At 40.4% G+C, this 22,425-nt stretch overlaps 1 protein-coding gene across 2 annotated transcripts in view; it reads left to right on the top strand.

Annotated features, from left to right (window-relative positions):
- The first annotated feature begins 9,176 nt into the window (after positions 1–9,176).
- The window catches only part of rnf8 (ring finger protein 8, E3 ubiquitin protein ligase), a 19,998-nt gene continuing 6,749 nt past the window's right edge, over positions 9,177–22,425 (top strand). Inside the window, exons 1-4 of one of the 2 annotated variants that reach the window (XM_061886810.1) lie at positions 9,177–9,412; positions 9,594–9,722; positions 20,745–21,142; positions 21,289–21,496. In XM_061886810.1, coding sequence (XP_061742794.1) covers positions 9,290–9,412; positions 9,594–9,722; positions 20,745–21,142; positions 21,289–21,496 — 858 coding nt within the window. In that variant the 5' untranslated portion in view covers positions 9,177–9,289. The remainder of the gene's footprint in view (positions 9,413–9,593; positions 9,723–20,744; positions 21,143–21,288; positions 21,497–22,425) is intronic. The other variant, XM_061886809.1, reaches the window with a different exon arrangement.

Genomic DNA, 22,425 nt, shown 5'->3' with positions numbered 1-22,425 from the left:
TGGTTTTCGTCTTGGTCGTGGAACTGTGGACATACTCTATACTCTCGGCAGAGTTCTTGAGGGTGCATGGGACTTTGCCCAACCAGTCTACATGTGCTTTGTGGACTTGGAGAAGGCATTCGACCATGTCCCTCGGGAAGTCCTGTGGGGAGTGCTCAGAGAGTATGGGGTATCGGACTGTCTTATTGTGGCGGTCCGCTCCCTGTACGATCAGTGCCAGAGCTTGGTCCGCATTGCCGGCAGTAAGTCGGACACATTTCCAGTGAGGGTTGGACTCCGCCAAGGCTGTCCTTTGTCACCGATTCTGTTCATAACTTTTATGGACAGAATTTCTAGGCGCAGTCAAGGCATTGAGGGGTTCCGGTTTGCTGACCGTAGGATTAGGTCTCTGCTTTTTGCAGATGATGTGGTCCTGATGGCTTCATCTGACCGGGATCTTCAGCTCTCACTGGATCGGTTCGCAGCCGAGTGTGAAGCGACCGGAATGAGAATCAGCACCTCCAAGTCCGAGTCCATGGTTCTTGCCCGGAAAAGGATGGAATGCCATCTCCGGGTTGGGGAGGAGACCCTGCCCCAAGTGGAGGAGTTCAAGTACCTAGGAGTCTTGTTCACGAGTGGGGGAAGAGTGGATCGTGAGATCGACAGGCGGATCGGTGCGGCATCTTCAGTAATGCGGACGTTGTACCGATCCGTTGTGGTGAAGAAGGAGCTGAGCCGGAAGGCAACGCTCTCAATTTACCGGTCGATCTACGTTCCCATCCTCACCTATGGTCATGAGCTTTGGGTCATGACCGAAAAGATAAGATCACAGGTACAAGCGGCCGAAATGAGTTTCCTCCGCCGTGTGGCATGGCTCTCCTTTAGAGATAGGGTGAGAAGCTCTGCCATCCGGGAGGAACTCAAAGTAAAGCCGCTGCTCCTTCACATCGAGAGGAGCCAGATGAGGTGGTTTGGGCATCTGGTCAGGATGCCACCCGAACGCCTCCCTAGGGAGGTGTTTAGGGCACGTCCAGCTGGTAGGAGGCCACGGGGAAGACCCAGGACACGTTGGGAAGACTATGTCCCCCGGCTGGCCTGGGAACGCCTCGGGATCCCCCGGGAAGAGCTAGACGAAGTGGCTGGGGAGAGGGAAGTCTGGGTTTCCCTGCTTAGACTGTTGCCCCCGTGACCCGACCTCGGATAAGCGGAAGAAGATGGATGGATGGATGGATGGATGGATGGATAGATTGAGCAATCAACACTTCTATACAAACAAAACAAGAAATTAAAGTAAGCAACTATACAAAATCAGAAACAAAATTTAAAAAAAATGGCTTATCTTGACTTCAGTTTCTCCAACAAAGACTCAAATTTAAGGGCTTTTTTTATTATATATATATTTTTTTCTTTTACCGTTTTTCAAGATTCTATTAATGATTTTAAATACTTAATCCAATGGGGGAAATTAAAAAAAAAAGTTAACAAACTTAAAGGACTATACATTGCACCTCACCTCCTGTTATTACTGTACCAAATCATCTTTCAACCCATCCTTCTGTACTGTTCCACATGTGTTTCACTATGCTTTCTGTAACCAACCGGGCCAAACTCACACGCATTACAAACATAGAAGCTAAAATCACCAGCCTACCCACACCCAAAATTTCAGATCTAAACCACAGGTCCATCATTCCACTGACAAACACAATAGTCCAGGATATGACTCACCCACTAAACCAATACATCAGGGCACAGGTACAGAACTATCATATTCTGGAGGGCCCGCTTCGGGAAAAGCCTTATCCGTGCAGCTATAGCCGCTCTAAACAGCAGGCCAGGTCGACCTGTCTGACAAGCTTGTTAGTCATATATGATGTCTTTTTGTCATTTTTGGTCGTGAAGTGTAATGTCCATTGTTTAAATGTACGGCAGTGAAAAGAATATCCCCCACGGGGACCAATAAATCTAAATCTAATTGGGGTTCAATCTCAGAAATCTAATTTCATGTGTAGAGAATTTAGCTTGCAACATAACATTAATAATAATTTCTATATTGCTATATTTTATAAATATACCAAATGTAACCTCTTCTATAGTACATTGGAACATCTCTATACCTCGGATCTCCTGCCGAAACAAATGTACAATATACAAACAAAAAAAATGAAACAACGCAAAGACAGAAAAAATCAAGAAAAATTGGGCTTACCCAAAACAACTTAAATTCCTCCAATAAAAACAATAATTTAAGGGGTTTTTCTTTTTTTTACCATTTTCCAAGATAGCCATATATTTTTATTTTTTTTATTGAACAACAAACATACAATTATAAATCACTCAACAGTCAAGGAAACAAAAGCAAATGCATATAGAGTAATAATCCATCCATCCATCCATCCATTTTCTACCGTTTGTCCCATTTGGGGCAGCGGGGGGTGCTGGAGCCTATCTCAGCTGCATTCGGGCAGGGCCAACACAGATAGACAGACAACATTCACACTCACATTCACACACTAGGGACCATTTAATGTTGCCAATCAACCTATCCCCAGGTGCATGTCTTTGGAGGTGGGAGGAAGCCAGAGTACCCGTAGGGAACCCACGCAGTCACGGAAGAACATGCAAACTCCACACCGAAAGATCCCAAGCCTGGGATTGAACCCAGGACTACTCAGGACCTCTGTATTGTGAGGCACATGCACTAACCCCTTTTTCACCGTGCTGCCCTAGAGTATTACATATGAATAAATTACTATTTTTTTCTCATTATTATTATTTATTAATATTTACAGTATTAAATATTAATAAATAACAATAATGAAAAAATCTTTAAAAAACAAAAAAAACAAAGAAAAAAAGGGCCACCTATATCACTTTAAATGTTTTTACCAATTATATAAATTTAAGGGCCTCTGTACTCTTAATCATTCTCCAAGATTTGAAACCATTAAGCCAATTAGAAGTTGTAGGCCTTACTTTCATAAGTCGACATTTATATAGAAAATGTTTTGCCTGGACCAGGCCTGTGCAATTATTTTGACTCGGGGGCCAAATTTAGAGAAAAAAATGTGGCTGCGGGGTTGGTATATCCATTTTTAGGAAAACTAATACAAAACCTCACGATAAAGTCTGATTGAAATCTAAAAATCTTATGACAGACCCTCTTAAAAACGGAATGGAATTGTATTTTTTTTCTACGAATGATAAAACAATTAATATTGACAACATATGAACGTCACACCCCCTCTCCATCCACATATTTTACAATCAGGCCAAATGCAACAAACAGAGTGAAATATGAACTCGAAGGGTAAAAAAAACAAAAACATCTACAATCTGATATATCACTAAGCTTTAGAACTTTGTTGTAAAAATTTCCTTCCGCCTCTGTCCCTGACAATCGCATTTCAGGCTGGCCGCTCTGGAAACACTCTGTGGAAACGCTCCCCACCCACACTGCTCGATTCCTCGTCTAACTTGCTGTGACGTAGATTATCATAGTAACTTGTAGGGTTGTACGGTATAGGGATATTAGTATAGCACCGCGATACTAATAAATCATATTCGGTACCATACCGCCTCTGAAAAGTACCGGTCCGCCACACCCTAAGATTTTTTGTTAAAATAAAGCCAATAATGCAATTTTTTCTGGACCTCTTTATTTAGGAAAGTATCGAAAAGTATCAAAATGATATTGGTATCAGGACTTAAACTCTCAAAACTCATTTATATACTCTAGACTTTAAATAGACCCCCTTTTTAGACCAGTTGATCTGCCGTTTCTTTTCTTTTTCTCCTCTGCCCCCCTCTTCCTTGTGGGGAGGGGGGGGGGCACAGGTCCGGTGGCTTAGGACCGCTCGCCTGTGCATCGGTTGGGGACATCTCTGCGTTGCTGATCCGTCTCCGCTTGGGATGGTTTCCTGTTGGCTCCACTATGGACAGGACTTTCGCTACTATATTGGATCCACTATTGACTGGACTCTCACTGTTATGTTGGATCCACTATGGACTGGACTTTCAAAATATCATGTTAGACCCGCTCGACATCCATTGCTTTCGGTCTCCCCGGGGTTGCCCACATATGCGGTCCTATCCAAGGTTTTTCATAGTCATTGTCACCGACGTCCCACTGGGGTGAGTTTTTCCTTGCCCTTGTGTGGGCTCTGTACCGTGGATGTCGTTGTGGCTTACGCAGCCCTTTGAGATACTTGTGATTTAGGGCTATATAAATAAACATTGACTGATTGATTGATGGGCTTCACGGTGGAAGAGGGGTTAGTGCGTCTGCGTCACAATACGAAGGTCCTGAGTAGTCCTGGGTTCAATCCCGGGCTCGGAATCTTTCTGTATGGAGTTTGCATGTGGGTTCCTTGCGGGTACTCTGGCTTCCTCCCACTTCCAAAGACATGCACCTGGGGATAGGTTGATGGGAAACACTAAATTGGCCCTAGTGTGTGAATGTGAGTGTGAATGTTGTCCGTCTATCTGTGTTGGCCTTGCGATGAGATGGCGACTTGTCCAGTGTGTACACAGCCTTCCGCCCGATTGTAGCTAAGATAGGCACCAGCACCCCCCGCGACCCCAAAGGGAATAAGCGGTAGAAAATGGATAGATGATTGATTGATTGAGGACAACACTAGTCACTAAAATGTCATGCAAAAATGCAGAATCCAACCATTGATATTACTTGTATAGTTCAAGACTTATGGTCGTTTGAGAACACCACTGCACATCATAATGGCAGCTAAATTTTCCATCTTAAAGGCCTACTGAAATTATATTTTCTTATTTAAACGGGGATAGCAGGTCCATTCTATGTGTCATACTTGATCATTTCCCGATATTGCCATATTTTTGCTGAAAGGATTTAGTAGAGAACATCCATGATAAAGTTTGCAACTTTTGGTCACTAATAAAAAAGACCTTGGCTGTACCGGAAGTAGCAGATGATGTGCGCATGACGTCACGGGTTGTAGGGCTCCTCACACCCTCACATTGTTTATAATCATAGCCACCTGCAGCAAGAGGGATTCGGACCGAGAAAGCAACGATTTCCTCATTAATTTGAGCGAGGATGAAAGATTTGTGGATGAGGAAAGTTAGAGTGAAGCACTAGAAAAAAAGAGAAAAAAAAGGCGACGGCAGCGAGAGCAATTCAGATGTTATTAGACACATTTACTAGGATAATTCTGGAAAATCCCTTATTTGAGTATTGTGTTACTAGTGTTTTAGTGAGATTATAAAGTCATACCTGAAAGTCAGAGGGGTTTGGTGACCACCAGTGTCTCTGATGGAAGCCATGAAGGAGCCAAGAAAGTCGCAACTGCCTTTTTGACAGCTGCTTCAGGAGCACGCAAGCTCCGCTCATGTCTCCGGTAAGAGCCGACTTATTACCACAATTTTCTCACCGAAACCTGCCGGTTGACATGTAGTCAGGAACCATGTTCGCTTGACCCCTCTGTTCCATATTAAAGCTTCACAACAAACAAAGAAACACCGGCTGTGTTTAGGTTGCTAAAGGCAGCTACAATACACCGCTTTCCACCAACAGCATTCTTCTTTATAGTCTCCATTATAAATTGAACAAATTGCAAAAGATTCAGCAACACAGATGTCCAGAATACTGTGTAATTGCGCGATGAAAAGAGACTACTTTTAGCCGCAAGTGGTCCTGGGCTAAAATGTCCGCTCTAACCAATAACGTCACAATCATGCGTCAACATAAGAGTCATCATTTCGCGACATTTTCAACAAGAAACTTCGCGGGTAATTTAAAATTGCAATTTAGTAAACTAAAAAGGCCGTATTGGCATGTGTTGCAATGTTAAGAATGCTGTGTTAGATCCGCTTTGGACTGGACTCTCACGGTTATGTTTTTTCCATTATGGCAGGGGTCACCATGACACAGCCATCGTCGGGTGCATCAGGGATGGCAGAGAGGAGGAGTTTCGGAACCTGGTGAGGGACTTTGTTGTCTGGTGCCACACGAACGTCTTGCAGCTCAATCCGTCAAAGACCAAGGAGCTGGTCATTGACTTTGGGAGGTTGAGTCCACGGTCACAACCTATTGTGATCGAGGGAGTTGAGGTACAGACCGTGGACTCATTCAAGTACCTCGGGGTTTGGGTGGACAATAAGCTGGACTGGACTGTTAACACGGACCACCAGTACAAGAAAGGACAGAGCAGGCTGTACTTCCTCAGGAGACTGCACTCCTTCAACATTTGTAGAAAACTCCTGTGGATGTACTACCAGTCTGTGGTTGCCAGTGTTCTGTTCTACATGGTAGTGTGCTGGGGGGGCAGTACATCTAAGAAGGACAGCTCCAGACTTGAGAAACTGATCAGGCGGGCCGGTTCTACAATCGGAATGAAACTGGACTCACTGGTGACGGTGGCAGAGAAGAGGACTGTTGACAAACTAGTGAGCATCCTGGATGATGCCAGTCACCCTCTGCATAGCGTTATCAGTAGCCAGAGGAGCCTGTTCAGTGCTAGACTGCTTCATCCCAAGTGCAGGACTAATAGACTCAAAAACTCCTTTGTCCCACACGCCATTAGACTGTACAACTCCTCTCTGGGACGGGGGCCGGGGGGTATTAGGATGACAGGGGATGCAAAACATTAACAGTGCAATACGTTTTCATAACATGGTCACTACTGCCTACTTTGTCTTGTTATATTCTTATTTTACTGTTATATTGTTATTCCCATTGTTTTTATTCTTTTTGTAATATTTCTCTATTTTGTTTCCATTTAAACCCCCATTATTTACTTTTTACTTTTTTCTTTAAATTGATCTCAACTCTGTACACTGCTGCTGGAATTTTAATTTTCCTCAAGGAACTCTCCTGAAGGAATCAATAAAGTACTATCTATCTATCTATCTACCAACACGGTGCCCGCGGGCACCAGGTAGCCCGTAAGGACCAGATGAGTAGCCCGCCGGCTTGTTCTAAAAATAGCTCAAATAGCAGCACTTACCAGTGAGCTGCCTCTATTTTTAAATTTTATTTATTTACTAGCAAGCTGGTCTCGCTTTGCTTGAAATTTTTAATTCTAAGAGAGACAAAACTCAAATAGAATTTGAAAATCCAAGAAAATATTTTAAAGACTTGGTCTTCACTTGTTTAAATAAATTAATTTATTTTTTTACTTTGCTTCTTATAAATTTCAGAAAGACAATTTTTTGAGAAAAAATACAACCTTAAAAATTATATTAGGATTTTGAAACACATATACCTTTTTACCTTTTAAATTCCTTCCTCTTCTTTCCTTACAATTTAAATCAATATTCAAGTAATATTTTTTTTATTATCGTAAAGAATAATAAATACATTTTAATTTAATTCTTCATTTTAGCTTCTGTTTTTTCGACGAAGAATATTTGTGAAATATTTCTTCAAACTTATTATGATTAAAATTCAAAAAAATTACTCCGGCAAATCTGGAAAATCTGTAGAATCAAATTTAAATCTTATTTCAAAGTCTTTTGAATTTCTTTTAAAATTTTGTTCTGGAAAATCTAGAAGAAATAATGATTTGTCTTTGTCAGAAATATAGCTTGGTCCAATTTGTTATATATTCTAACAAAGTGCGGATTGGATTTTAACCTATTTCAAACATGTCATCAAAATTCTAAAAAAAATCTTAATCAGGAAAAATTACTAATGATGTTCCATAAATTCTTTTTTAAATTTTTTCAAAAAGATTCGAATTAGCTAGTTTTTCTCTCCATTTTTTTCGGTTGAATTTTGAATTTTAAAGAGTCGAAATTGAAGATAAACTATGTTTCAAAATTTAATTTTAATTTTTTTCGTGTTTTATCCTCTTTCAAACCGTTCAATTAAGTGTTTTTTTCATCATTTATTCTCTACAAAAAAACCTTCTGTAAAAGGGAAAAAAATGTACGACGGAATGACAGACAGAAATACCCATTTTTTTATACATATAAATGTATTCATTAAAGGTAAATGGAGCAAATTGGCTATTTCTGACAAATTTTTTAAGTGTGTATCAAACTGGTAGCCCTTCGCATTAATCAGTACCCAAGAAGTAGCTCTTGGTTTCAAAAAGGTTGGTGACCCCTGCACTATGGATTGAACTTTCACAGTATCATGTTGGACCCGCCCGACATCCATTGCTTTTGGTCCCCTAGAGCAGTGGTTCTCAACCTTTTTTCAGTGATGTACCCCCTGTAAACATTTTTTTTAATTCAAGTACCCCCTAATCAGAGCAGAGTATTTTTGTTTGAAAAAAAGAGATAACGAAGTAAAATACAGCACTATGTCATCAGTTTCTGATTTATCAAATTGTATAACAGTGCAAAATATTGCTCATTTGTGGTGGTCTTTCTTGAACTATTTGGAAGAAAAGATATAAAAATAACTAAAAACTTGTTGAAAAATAAACAAGTGATCCAATTATAAATAAAGATTTCTACACATAGATGTAATCATCAACTTAAAGTGCCCTCTTTGGGGATTGTAATAGAGATCCATCTGGATTCATCAACTTCATTCTAAACATTTCTTCACAAGAAAAATATCATTAACATCAATATTTATGGAACATGTCCACAAAAAATCCAGCTGTCAACACTGAATATTGCATTGTTGCATTTCTTTTCACAGTTTATGAACATAAATACATATTTTGTTGAAGTATTATTCAATAAATATATCTATAAAGGATTTTTGAATTGTTGCTATTTTTAGAATATTTTTAAAAAATCTCACGTACCCCTTGGCATACCTTCAAGTACCCCCAGGGGTACGCGTACCCCCATTTGAGAACCAATGCCCTAGAGGGGGGGGGGGGGGGGGGCCCACATATGGGGTCCTCTCCAAGGTTCTCATAGTCATCATTGTCACAGACGTCCCACTAGGTGTGAGTTTTCCTTGCCTTTATGTGGGCCTACCGAGTATGTCGTAGTGGTTTGTCCAGCCCTTTGAGACACTAGTGATTTAGGGCTATATAAGTAAACATTGATTGATTGATATAAACTATCAGACTGCGTGGTCAGTAGTAGTGGGTTTTAGTAGGCCTTTAAAGATCTAAAAATGTTATTTGGGAACGCCCGGCGGGCCAGATTGAAAACCTTAACGGCCGCATGTGGCCTTAATTTGCCCAAGTCTGGCCTGGACCAAGATAGTCATAAAAATTCCATCTCCTCTTATCACTTCCGGGTTTGCGCTCGACTTCCGGCAGTGGGCGGAAACTAATGAACGCTTTCCCGGCGTTAGCACAACATAGCAAAGATTCGGACACTCAAGCTGCGGTGATGTGACGCGCCGCCGCCATGAGATAAAATGGATAAAGTCACAAGTGGCTCTTCAACGGCAGACGAAGAAGAAAGTCCGGAACCCAACATTACATGTTTAAGGAGAGTCGGGAGAAATTCCGACTGGCTTCGCTTGTTTGAAAAGACAGAGGTAGACGTTGCTAGCTGTGGAGCTAGCTCATTAAAAACAAGCTGCTCTTCAATGTGTTTAAATGAAGATAACTATTCCCCTCCGACCCCACATAAACTAACCGTGCTGTTTTCTCAAAATTACACATGTGGCAATAACACACATATTTAAAAGTAACTGCTGGTGTTATTCTTGTGTTTAGGTTACTATTGGCCGTGGCTTAGATGTGACCTATCAGCTTCTGTCGCCTAACTGCCCTTTAATGATATCCAGGCTGCACTGTATTTTCTCCCAAAAAGAAGATGGACAGTGGACAGTCACAGACAACAAGGTACTGTCCAGTAATGTAAAGTTCTGCCTTAAAGTATGTCTGCAACTGGCATTTTAAAGGCCTACTGAAATGAGATTTTGGCAGGTAGGTGGTCTTTATTGTCGTTGCAACAAGTACAACAAAACCTTGTTTTCAGCACAAACCTGTTCAGGATTAGACAAACAAACAGTGTACAGGGTTACAGAACAAGAACGCTGATGGGTCGCCATAAGGCTCCCCGTAAAAGATGGGAAAAAGGTAGACGCTGTGGAAGGATGAGTAAAAAAATACAATCCAGACGGGTCCCCTAAGGAGGCCCAGTTCGGAGTGGGAAAAAACCTCCATAGCAAAGCACATATACATATTACAACATACATCTCGAGATATCTAGCAAGAGAGGGAAGGTAGTTCAAGGTCATGGTGATAGGCCGCAGCTCTCAGATGCTGACCATTCATTCATCACCCCTACGGGATTGCGTCGAGGATTGGGGGACAGGAGGGTGTATGTGTGGCGTATATTTTTTTTGTGGATGTGTTTGTGTGTGTGTGTATAAGTGAAGTGAAGTGAACTATATTTATATAGCGCTTTTTCTCTAGTGACTCAAAGCGTTTTACATAGTGAAACCCAATATCTAAGTTACATTTAAACCAGCGTAGGTGGCGCTGGGAGCAGGTGGGTAAAGTGTCTTGCCCAAGGACACTCCGGCAGTGACTAGGATGGCGGAAGCGGGGATCGAACCTGATGTGTGTCCATGAGAGACAAAAAAGAGAGTTTGTTTTGTCTTCCTGCAGTGATCTTCGGGAGAGTATCGAAGCCAGGGAAAAAATCCAAAATAAAATGATTTGTATGCGAGTGAAAATTAAATTTGCTTTTCACTCTAAAATTGTCTATGACTGGTCCTCAAAAAATGTTCTTATTTAAACGGGGATAGCAGGTCCATTCTATGTGTCAAACTTGATCATTTCGCATTATTGCCATATTTTTGCTGAAGGGATTTAGTAGAGAACATCCACGATAAAGTTTGCAACTGTCGGTGCTAAGAGAAAAGCCCTGCCTCTACCGGAAATCGCAGACGATGATGTCACATGTTGATGGCTCCTCACATATTCACATTGATTTTAATGGGAGCCTCCAACAAAAAGTGCTATTCGGACCGACAAAACGACAATTTCCCCATTAATTTGAGCGAGGATGAAAGATTTGTATTTGATGATATTGATAGCGACGGACTAAAATAAAAAAAAAGTAAAAAATAAAAAACCCGATTGCATTGGGATGGATTCCGATGTTTTTAAACACATTTATGAGGTTAGTTCTGGGAAATCTCTTATCTTTCTATTGTGTTGCTAGTGTTTTAGTGAGTTTAACAGTACCTGATAGTCGGAGGGGTGTCTTGACGCCAATGTCTCAGGAGAGTCGACGGCAGCTATGGACGGCACAAGCTCAGCTTTTCTCCGGTAAGAAGCGACTTTTTTACCACAATTTTCTCACCGAAACCTGCTGGCTGACATTCCATTGTGATTCATGTTCGCTTGACCGCGCTCTGATCCATAGTAAAGTCTGGCCTCCGGGTATTTTAAACAATGAATCACCGTGTGTTTGTGTGGCTAAAGGCTAAAGCTTCCCAACTCCATCTTTTTACTTTGACTTTTCCAATATTAATTGAACAAATTGCAAAAGATTCAGCAACACAAATATCCAAAATACTGTGTAATTATGCGGTTAAAGCAGATGACTTTTAGCTGTGTGTGTGCGCAGCGCTCATACTTCCTAAAAACCTGTGACGTCTTGCGTACACGTCATCATTACACGACGTTTTCAAGACGAAACTCCCGGGAAATTTAAAATTGCAATTTAGTAAACTAAAAAGGCCGTATTGGCATTTGTTGCAATGTTAATATTTCATCATTGATATATAAACTATCAGACTGCGTAGTGGGTAGTAGTGGGTTTCAGTAGGGCTTTAATTCTACAACTTCCTCACTTGTGTAGAATGTATAAGACATGAAATATTTAAACCTGTGTTAAAAGAAATGACTGCATTGCGCACTGCATTGAATTTGATATGTTGGCATAATCCACAGTATGTTTTTATTGCACCGTTGTCTTTGTGAGTTGTCTTTTATTTCCTCATAGTCAAAATGATGTCATCTTCAATATTTGTCCAGTTCCTTGATGTCTTTAAAAACAAGTATTAATGTTGCCTGCGGTCTTCCGCTCAACTGAAGGTAGATTTCTCATTTCCCAATTTCGTTTCCAAACAAGAAAATTGTGAATCACATTTTTTGCGGAATCGTGAAGGTAAAATTGATGCTGTCTATGTCGAATCACCTATACCTGTACATGCAATGGTTTAGTATAGGGCTGTGCGATATTGGCTTTTATTAATATCTCGGTATTTTTATGCCATATCGCGATGTATCATATACATCTCGATATTTTGCCTTAGCCTTGAATGAACACCTGATGCATATAATCACAGCAGTATGATGATTCTATGTTCGGGATGTCCCGATTCAGGTTTTTGCACTTCCGATCCGATACCGATATTGTTTTTGCACTTCTGAGCCGATACCGATACTGGCCTATCCGAGCATGTATTAAAGTTTAAAGTTATTTCGCCTACTTAGATGTCAGATTCATGTTGAAAAGGGTTTTAGTCAGAGGTGGGTAGAGTAGCCAGAAATTGTACTCAAGTAAGAGTACTGTTACTTTAGAGATTTATTACTCAAGTAAAAGTAAGGAGTAGTCACCCAAATATTTACTTTAGTAAAAGTAAAAAGTATGTTGTGAAAAAAACTACTCAAGTACTGAGTAACTGATGATTACGGCAACAAATAATGCACAAAAACATAAAACTAGCAATGAGCAAATTCAGAGCCAGGAATATCTCTTAAGCAACTAAAACAATAATATATATTAAATAATAGTACATTAAAATAACATAAATAAATGGCACATTGAGCCACAATAACTTAACAGCACCATAGCCTCAGTAGGCATTCATTGATTTGATTGATTGATTAAAACTTGTATTATTAGATTGTACAGTACAGTACATATTCCGTACAATTGACCACTAAATGGTAACACCCCAATAAGTTTTTCAACGTTTATCAATTACTTAGTAAATGACCAAGTCGAGGTGATCTACCTCATATATACATATACGGTACATACACACACATATCATTTATACACACACATATCATATATATATATATATATATACATACCTTTTATATATACAGTATATAATTTATATTTATTTATTTTGCCGTTTTTGTTCACATTTTGAAGGTGTTTTAATGAATATACATGCATGTTTAACATATAGATTCCTATCTTTCATGAAGACAAGAATATAAGTTGGTGTTTTACCTGATTCTGATGACTTGCAATGATTGGAATCAGACGTCCACGTTTTCAAATGGGGGAGAAAAAAAAGTTCCTCTTTTCTGTCTAATACCACATGAAAGTCGTTGTTTTTTCTGCATTTTATCTGTCCAGCTTCCATATTCGTTTTTATACACTTTAAAAGAAATACATTGGCGGCAAACTCCGTATCTTGCTAGCTTGTTTGCGCTGGCTTTCGGAGACTCTTATTTTGTTAGTGCAGGCGCGATGGAGCGGCACTTTTATTGTGAAGACAGAACTGTGCGATCAGTCTTTAGGCTTTTGACGGGAAGTACGGTTGAAAAAAGTGTCTTTTTTCTTTTACACTTTTGATTGATTGATTGAAACTTTTATTATTAGATTGCACAGTACAGTACATATTTCCTACAATTGACCACTAAATGGGAACACCCCAATAGGTTTTTGAACTTGTTTAAGTCGGGTCATGTGACCGCCTGGCTCTGTTTGATTGGTCCAACCTCACTAGTTACTGCATGTGATTGGTGAAACGCAGGCATGCGTAGATTCTACTTTGAATCTCTGTTATTAACCAAAACAAACATTAATAGATCGATTAAAAAAAAGTAGCGAGTAGCAAGCTGAATGTAGATAAATGGAACGGAGTAAAAGTAGCGTTTCTTCTCTATAAATATACTCAAGTAAAGTAAAAGTATGTTGCATAAAAACTACTCGTAGAAGTACAATTTATCCCAAAAGTTACTCAAGTAAATGTAACGGAGTAAATGTAGCGCGTTACTACCCACCTCTGGTTTTAGTACTCTTGATAACAACTAGCCAGCTAAATTAGGTGAGTTTGAATAATACACAATGGTTGGTATTCAAGGATAAACACAAAATAGAAAAAAATATACATGACAAACAGAAATGGCATAATTAAACAGTAAAAAAGTGAACAGTATAAAGTGCACATAATGCTGTAAACATTATTAAAAAAAGCAAAACACACAACCTGAGTGGGATAAAATGTCTATAACTCAGCATCAATACTTGCTCTTGAACAAGTGTAACCTTAAAAAAACAAACTATCTACACACTCCTTTCCATTGTTTGCCCCAGTCAGGGGGGGGGCAAACAATTGAAGTCCAAGCATAATGGGGAGATTCCTTCAAACAAAGACGAGCACTTCAAGATACTCAGGTGTCAGTCTGCTCCTGTGTTCCTCAATGATGAGTGCTAAAAAGCCTCTCACTCTCAAGAGTCATTAAAATGTCTTACAACTTTACCACCACGCTTGATTTTATTGTGGCATGTTTTGCACTCCACCTCTTTATCTTTTTCGTTTTGTAGGGTAAAATAATCCCACACAGCTGACATTTTTACCGTAACTTTTAATTCACACGGTCGTCTTAACGGTTAGAGCACAGACCTGTGGATGTGTTGAAGGTGTGCTGGAAAATGCGGAACGGAGCGTAGGGAGCAGCAGAACAGTGGAATGTATTATTTCAATCGGTGCGTTGGAACACACAGACCGTTTTGTTTTTTAAAAACTCTATCTAGATCGGCATTTTCCCATGCCTTGCCGATACGCATTTTTTGGCAAATATCAGCGGCCGATCCGATCCAAATATTGGATCGGGACAGCCCTATTTATTCTATGTGTCTACATTAAAACATTCTTGTTCATACTGCATTAATGTATGCTCATTTTAAAACTTTCATGCAGAGAGGGAAAATCACAACTAAGTCATTTACCAAAACTGTATATACTAAATACTCTTCATTCTCTCGAGAGTGACTTTTTAAATGAAAGAAAAAATTAGTAGTGCTGCTACCTTTTGTAGCAACACTTCTGCTGTATACTTTGCATATTGCTGTTGTCTGCTGAATATCTTCCCGCTTGAAGCCAAACCACTGCCAGATGATGGACCCCCTGCTGTTTTTTTGGGGCATTAATTGTTCTTCCTCCATTTGTATCAGTTTCGCACCTTCTCTCTCTTGTAATGTCACTCGCACTGCTCCACTTGCACGACCTGCCTCAACTAACTTTAGCCATGCTGCTACCTCTCTGCTCGGCGAGGGTGTATGACGCTACACGCGCAACAGTATGTGACGTATGTAAGAAGGTGGGCTTGTTTTACGTCTCTGTGAGAAGGAGTGAGAAACGCCTGTAGTGTAATGCCCGCAGCTAAAAGCAACTGCTTGAGAACGTATACTCGAATATTACGATAGAGTAATTTTCTATATCTCACAGAGGCAAACCTGCGATATATCGTTCATATCGATATATATAGATTGACCGATATGTTTTTTGGGGGCCGATGTCGATTATTAGTGATATGTGGAGCCGAATTCATTTGCAGTAAAATGTATTTAAACATGAATAGTATGCATCAGTAAACAGCTGGCCAAGACTATAAGTTGTTTTAACACTTAATAAGGAAAGCTAATGTGGTTAATTTATAACCAAGAACATCAGGGGATTTTACAAACCTATTTGTTTGTCTACTGTTACGGGTCAGAGGAGCATCAACATGGGATTTCTTTACATCGCAACAACTCGCTATCTACTTGATTTGATACAATTTTATAGCAGTTTATGGATTTTTAATACATCGTAAGGTTTCCTCATGCACAAATATTGTGAACATTTAAATAAAAAATATTCTGGGCTCCTTCAAGTAGCTTATAGTTTAAAACAATTTCAGGCTGGCTAACATTTCTTACTGGATGTTACCGAAAGTATGAGAATGTGCAGGCTGCCGCCTGCTCTTCTCTACTTATAAAAAGTCTCCTATTTGTCAAAACATTTACACACAGTTTGGATTTTTGGCTGATATATTTTTTTTCTCTGTTGGGTTAAACTATATTGCCAAAAGTATTTGGCCAACCTGCCTTGCCTCACGTATGAACTTGAAGTTCCATCCCATTCCTAACTTATAGGGTTAAATATTATGTCAGTCCACCCTTTGCAGCTATTGCAGTTTCAACTCCTTTGGGAAGGCTGTCCACAAGGTTGCGGAGTATGTTTATAGGAATTTTCGACCATTCTTCCATAGCGCATTGGTGAGGTCACACACTTACTCTCAGTCTCTGTTGTAATTCATCCCAGAGGTGTTCCATCGGGTTCAGGTCAGGATTCTGTGCAGGCCAGAGGAAGGGGCCCGCTCCAAACTGTTCCCACAAGGTTGGGAGCATGGAATTGTCCAAAATGTTTTGGTATCCTGGAGCATTCAAAGTTCCTTTCACTGGAACTAGGGGGCCAAACCCAGCTCCTGAAAAACAACCCTACACCATAATTCTTCCTCCACCAAATTTCACACTCGGCACAATGCAGTCCGAAATGTACTGTTCTCCTGGCAACCTCCAAACCAAGACTCGTCCATCAGATTGCCAAATGGAAATAATAAGTCATCACTCCAGAGAACGCGTCTCCACTGGTCTAGAGTCCAGTAGCGACATGCTTTACACCACTGCATCCAACGCTTTGCATTGGACTTGGCGATGTATGGCTTCGATGCAGCTGCTCGGCCATGGAAACCTATTCCGTAAAGCGCTCTGCACACTGTACGTGGGCTAATTGGAAGGTCACATGAAGTTTAGAGCTCTGTAGCAACTGACTGTGCAGAAAGTCGGCGACCACTTTGCACTATGCGCTTCAGCATCCACTGACCCCTCTCTGTCAGTTTACGTGACCTACCACTTCGTGGCTGAGTTGCTGTTGTTCCCAAACTCTTCCATTTTCTTATAATAAAGCCAACAGTGGACTTTGGAATATTTAGGAGCGAGGAAGTTTCACCACTGGATTTGTTGCACAGGTGGCATCCTACAACAGTGCCATATTGGAAATCACTGAGCTCCTGAGAGCGGCTTATTCTTTGACAAATATTTGTAGAAACAGTCTGCACGCTTAAGTGCATGATTTTATACACCTGTGGCTGGGCCAAGTGATTAGGACACCTGATTCTCATCATTTGGATGGGTGGCCAAATACTTTTGGCAATATAGTGTATTTGATTGAATCACACAGCATTAAACTGTGGCCGCACCTTTAACGAGCCCAGGCTCAGAGTGTAGCGGACAGAAGCCTGTCGAGCGACCTAATTGCTTCAGTAGTGGTGGGGGGCAGGCCAGGAAAGACAGATAAAAACTGGGTTTCCTGGCAAAAATTGGAAGTTTTGACAGATCAGCAGAGGGAGCCGTACTGTTGGCGACCAGCACTGCAGGAGGGAGAGAAAAGCGGCTCTGGCCACATAAGCACTGCGGTCAAAAATTTCTCACAAAAACTCAAATAAATGCCCCGTCAAATATCAGAACATATTTGGGGAGAATTATCGACAATGACAGTTTTTTTTATTCTAAAATTAATTAAATCTGCAGCAGAAAAAGCGAGCTGTAGTTATTACTATCTAGTTCACTAGTTGTATAAATTAAAAAAAGTCAGTTACCGAAAAAATTACGCAAATACTGACATACGTCACAATGCCAATATCGATAATGAATTTCTATCCATAACTCTGACCCAGTTTAAAAAGAAGTAACAGCCGTTGTAAAATTGGCATAAGCTTGCACTTAAACCTTCTATAATTTTTAAGAAGAGTGACATCGAAGTCTTATTGTAAAGCCTTCTTTTCTAACACTACCGGTGTTGCCAGAACGGAACAAAATGTCGCAATACAACAAAGAAAAAGCAAAACAAGAAGACAGGAAGTTGGACAGGTTTGTTTAATAGGATGTTTGTTGGTTCTGGTGATGTTGGTTGAGGTATGGAAGTGTCTCGGAATGATGTTTTGGAGTTGTTGGTTGGAGGAAATACCTGGAAAGAGTAAAAACAAAGCTAATGTGCAGAACTCTTAACTACGCAGGGATACATTTGATGAGTCAGTCATTGAATATTTGACAAAGAGTAATGGAAGCCATTCTAAAATACACATTAATCTGTATACTGGTAGTTTAATGCCAAGAAAGCATTGCAAATGCGGTTGGAAAATTGCTGAGAAGGTCAGGAGGATACTATGGGACAAGAAGGACCTGTGCTATGTATGAGGAGGTATGGGGAGACAGAAAAGTATGTCTAGCTAGTGCAGGCTAAGTATGAGTGTAGTACGGTATGGGGAGGGGCCGATGGATCAACCACCAACGCCGATCACAATCGCTAATCCTTTCTGGCTGACGCTGTGGTGTTTTTTTGGTCCCCCAGTTGACAGGCAGCTAGCAGTGTGGAGCCACTACCCTAGGTTAATAAATTATTGTGCCATAATAGCGCGCAGTGGTGACATTGCAGGTAATATGAGCCGAGGCGCATGTGAGTGAACACACGCATAGAGCACTTACAAGTGGAAACAGACGAGGGAGAGGAGAATTGGACGTATTTTGGGCTACAAACTCACGATAAATGTGAAGCAACAAACAATCAAGCATCACTCTGTAAGCGGTGCTTTGAAATACAGCTAGCTACTGGCTAATGTCCATCCAGTGTTTTAGCTACTTCTAAATCAGTTATTCTCGCCTCCATTGCGTCAAATAAACTTTGGTTCTTCTTACAAGTATCATCCCTGCAAGACGAGGAATAGCTAAACATATTTCACTGCACACTGTAGTAGGATACGATCCCTAACAGCAAACTAGCCCGCCTCAATTTTAACAAATGGGTGGCTCTATACAATTATCGATTATAACGATAAAAAGTGCAAGGGCCCTTTATAGGTCAATATTACAATTATTACATTAATATAATTTTACTACCAAAAATCTTTATTATCTTTATTTTACATGCGTATAAACTCAGAAAATATGTCCCTGAACACAGGAGAATTTAATGTATGACCAACCAAGTATGATCCTGTAACTACTAGGTATTGGATTCATAGCCAAATTTCTCTAGTGACTCAAAGCAATTTACATAGTAAAACCCAATATCTAAGTTACATTTAAGCCAGTGAGGGTGGCACTGGGAGCAGGTTGGTAAATTGTCTTGCCCAAGGACACAATGGCAGTGACTATGATGGCGGAAGCGGGGATCAAACCTGGAACCCTCAAGTTGCTGGTACGGCCGCTCGCCCAACCGAGCCACACCGGTTGTTGGAGTGATTCTTCTTATAGTCGTGAACACAGAAAATCTTTTTATAGCGGCGACAAGATCCCTTTCGTGTCTCCCTGTGTTTACATTGAGAGATGTGCTGTTTCATCGCTTCTCTGCTCCCTGTAAGTTTATTCTAGATCATAAATCATGCCTCTCTCCTGCACATGAGATGTCTGAGCAGATAATCCGACAACCAATATAAAACCTGGAACTGACGAAAACGACACGAAAAACGCTTGTTCCCTCACTACACTACCCCATTTTTTTGCGAGGATTATGAGTCATGAGCCAAGCAGTCGGCATCCTAATGACAGCAAACATTGTACAGTAAGTGATGTTTTATTATGTTTGTTGGCTTTCATAAAGTCTGCAGTGATTAATAATCAGTGATGAGGGAAATAAAAAGTGTTGTGATGTGTTTTTTAAATTAATGCTGAAAATGATCTAAATACGTAAGTAATAAATCATTACGTATATACTTACATCATGAATTTAAAACCCTTAACAGATGTGATCAGATGTTTTTTAGGGGCTCTTTATAGCCAGAATTGAACGGCTCTCATAGGCTCCATTGTAAGCAGACTTTTGATCGAATTTATATAATATTTGGAATGCATTAAAAAAAATCCATCCGTCGTCATCTCTTTCATAATAATGATTGTGAACAAAAGGCAAAATTAAAGTGCATTTTCCCTTTAAGAGAGTAATGGATGGTAGTTTTTGCGTTTTAATTGTCTATTATTGTTTTGATAAACGATTGTGTGTAATAAACGAGAATAAGGAATTAGTTCAAATATTGTGTTGCTTTTGGTAAATTGTCAATAGCGATGTACAATAAAATGTACAGTTAATACGTGTGATCGGAATTGTCAATAGCAATGTACAATAAAATGTACAGTTAATACGTGTGATCGGTATCGGCCAATTTCACTCATGGGTAATTGTAATCGGCAGCATAAAACCCTGATCGGAACAGCCCTCGTACTGTATGCTAGTAGTGAAGTGAGCAACAGATTTGGGAAAGTGGGAGTTCACCAGGGATATTCTCAGAGACCCTTATTGTTTGTAGTAGTGACGGACAGGCTGACAGATGAGGTAAGGCAGGAATCACCGTGGACGTTTGCATATCGTACTGTAAAGGGGAAGCAGGTAGCAAGTGGAGGACAACCTGGAGAAGTGGAAGTACACACTGAAGAGAAGAGAAATGAAATTGAAAGCAGGACAGTAGTGATGTGTGGTTCGGAGACCATGGCCCTAAACAAAAGACAGAAAGCAGGGACGAAGAGGGCAAGATTGTCTTTGGAAGTGATAAGAATGAACAAAAGCGTACATGTCAGCGGTCTGGTGTTTTGGAGACAAAACGGAGAAAACAGCAGACTGTAGAAGGATGTTGAAAATGAAACTCTCAAAAGAAAGCCAAAAGAGCAGATGTATGGAAGTTAGAGAGGACATGATAGCTGGTTCGAAAGAAGAGAACAGGGAGAGATGGAAGACTCATTGTGGTGACCTCACCTGATGGAAGGAGCTAAAAGAGAAGAATAGGCAAATTAGGCCATTTTGTTTTTGCTGTATAAAGTACATCTTTTTTTCTTTTGTCATCACTCAGAGTATCAATGGTGTGTGGGTGAATGGCTGCCGCATACCCACCCAAGAAGCCCATCTTCTTAAGCTCGGCGACTCCATACAACTTGGCGTTCCTGTCATCGGGTCCAAAGTGGAGTATGACTACACGCTTGTGCAGCGGCCGCTCAGAGAAATTAAGCACAACTTGGCAAAGAGCGGGAAAGAGGGCGCAAAGGTCAAGAAACCGAAGAGGAAGTTGACACAGGTCGAAGTGGAGCCATCCACTTCAAAGACCAAACGGTACCGCTGCTCGTCCGCAGACAGGTCCTTGGCTCAGTCGTGCCAGCAGCCTCCGGTCAAGCCCGAGCCGCAGGAGAATGAAGAACCCAAAGTGACCTGCGGTGCCCCAGGTGTTCCCCGTGACATAGACGACTTAGAAATGTACGTGTGTCTTTGTCACCAGTAACACCAGCTCCTTTCGCAATGTCCCTCAAAGCCTGGAATGTTGCGCCCTTTTTCGTATGCTGTGTCGCTGGGTTGTGTGAAAAGCACACACAAGATCAATAAATCCGCATTCCCTCCCGCAGGTATAGCCAGAACATCTTGATGTTGAGGGAGCAGGTGGATAACACCCAACGGCAGGTCGCCACGCTGGAGGGTGGGCCCCATTCCAGTGATCCGCACAAGAGGGAGCGAGTCAAAGAACTGCAAGGGCAGCTGAAGACGTTCTGTGCCAAGATGCAACAAATGGAGACGTTAGAGCGGTCCTTCAGTGCAACAAAGCGGCAGATAGAGGTGAGAGAACAGTGCCAGCAGAATGTCAATAACATCTATTACAATTATTGACAAAAAAATGAAGAACACAGGTACATTTCTTGTTCTCAGCGCAATAACTTTGTGCAATGTGCACTAAATCAGGGCTGTCCAAAGTGTTTTTTATTGGCTCGCGACACATTCTAAAGACAAAATAAAAACATCCTCTATTAGAACATTTTACAAAAAACTAGATAAGTACAATTTTGGTACAAATCACATGTTAACGCCGAAATATGCAAGCCGCCAAAATGCGCAGGCCAAACTTAAATGCTATGGTTAACATGCTAACAGTTACAATGCGTCAAATACCACTACCAAGTCATATGACTATGAAGCACTCGCATATAAAAGTAGCTTAAAGATAGTTAGCATGCTGATGTTGGCATGTTAACAAATGGCATGTATCAAGTGCCAAGTTATATAACTCTGAGGTGTTAGTCTGTAAAACTGGCTAAAAAAGTTAGCATGCTAATGTTAGTATGATAATATGCTAACATTAGCTTGCCAACAGTTAATATGTGTCAATTTATGACTTTGAGGGGATTGTCTTCAAAATGGGCTGAAAAAGTTAGTACGCTAATGTTGGTATGCTAGAATGTTAATAATGCTAATATGTCAAGCGATATATGATTGAGCTGTTCGATTGTAAAATTGCTAAAAAAGATTGCTTGCTCTAATGTTAATGTTAGCATGCGAGCCATCAGCATGTGTTGAATATATTTTGGTATAAATTTTGACGCCTTTTGTAATAACTAATGACAAATTGCAAAGTTATTACAAAATGTGGGTGATTCACTTGCTTTTTATTTAACAATTTGGTGCATTTTGTAAAAAACATCTAATTTAATGCCTTGATTATAAAAAAAGTCTTAACGTAACATTTAATCTTAATTACAAAGTATTTTAAG

This window comes from Nerophis ophidion, linkage group LG24, assembly GCF_033978795.1.
Source record: "Nerophis ophidion isolate RoL-2023_Sa linkage group LG24, RoL_Noph_v1.0, whole genome shotgun sequence".
NCBI classification, from domain to species: Eukaryota; Metazoa; Chordata; class Actinopteri; order Syngnathiformes; family Syngnathidae; genus Nerophis; species Nerophis ophidion.
The sequence above is the reverse complement of the archived record's forward strand: the minus strand, read 5'-3'. Positions and strand labels throughout refer to the sequence as shown.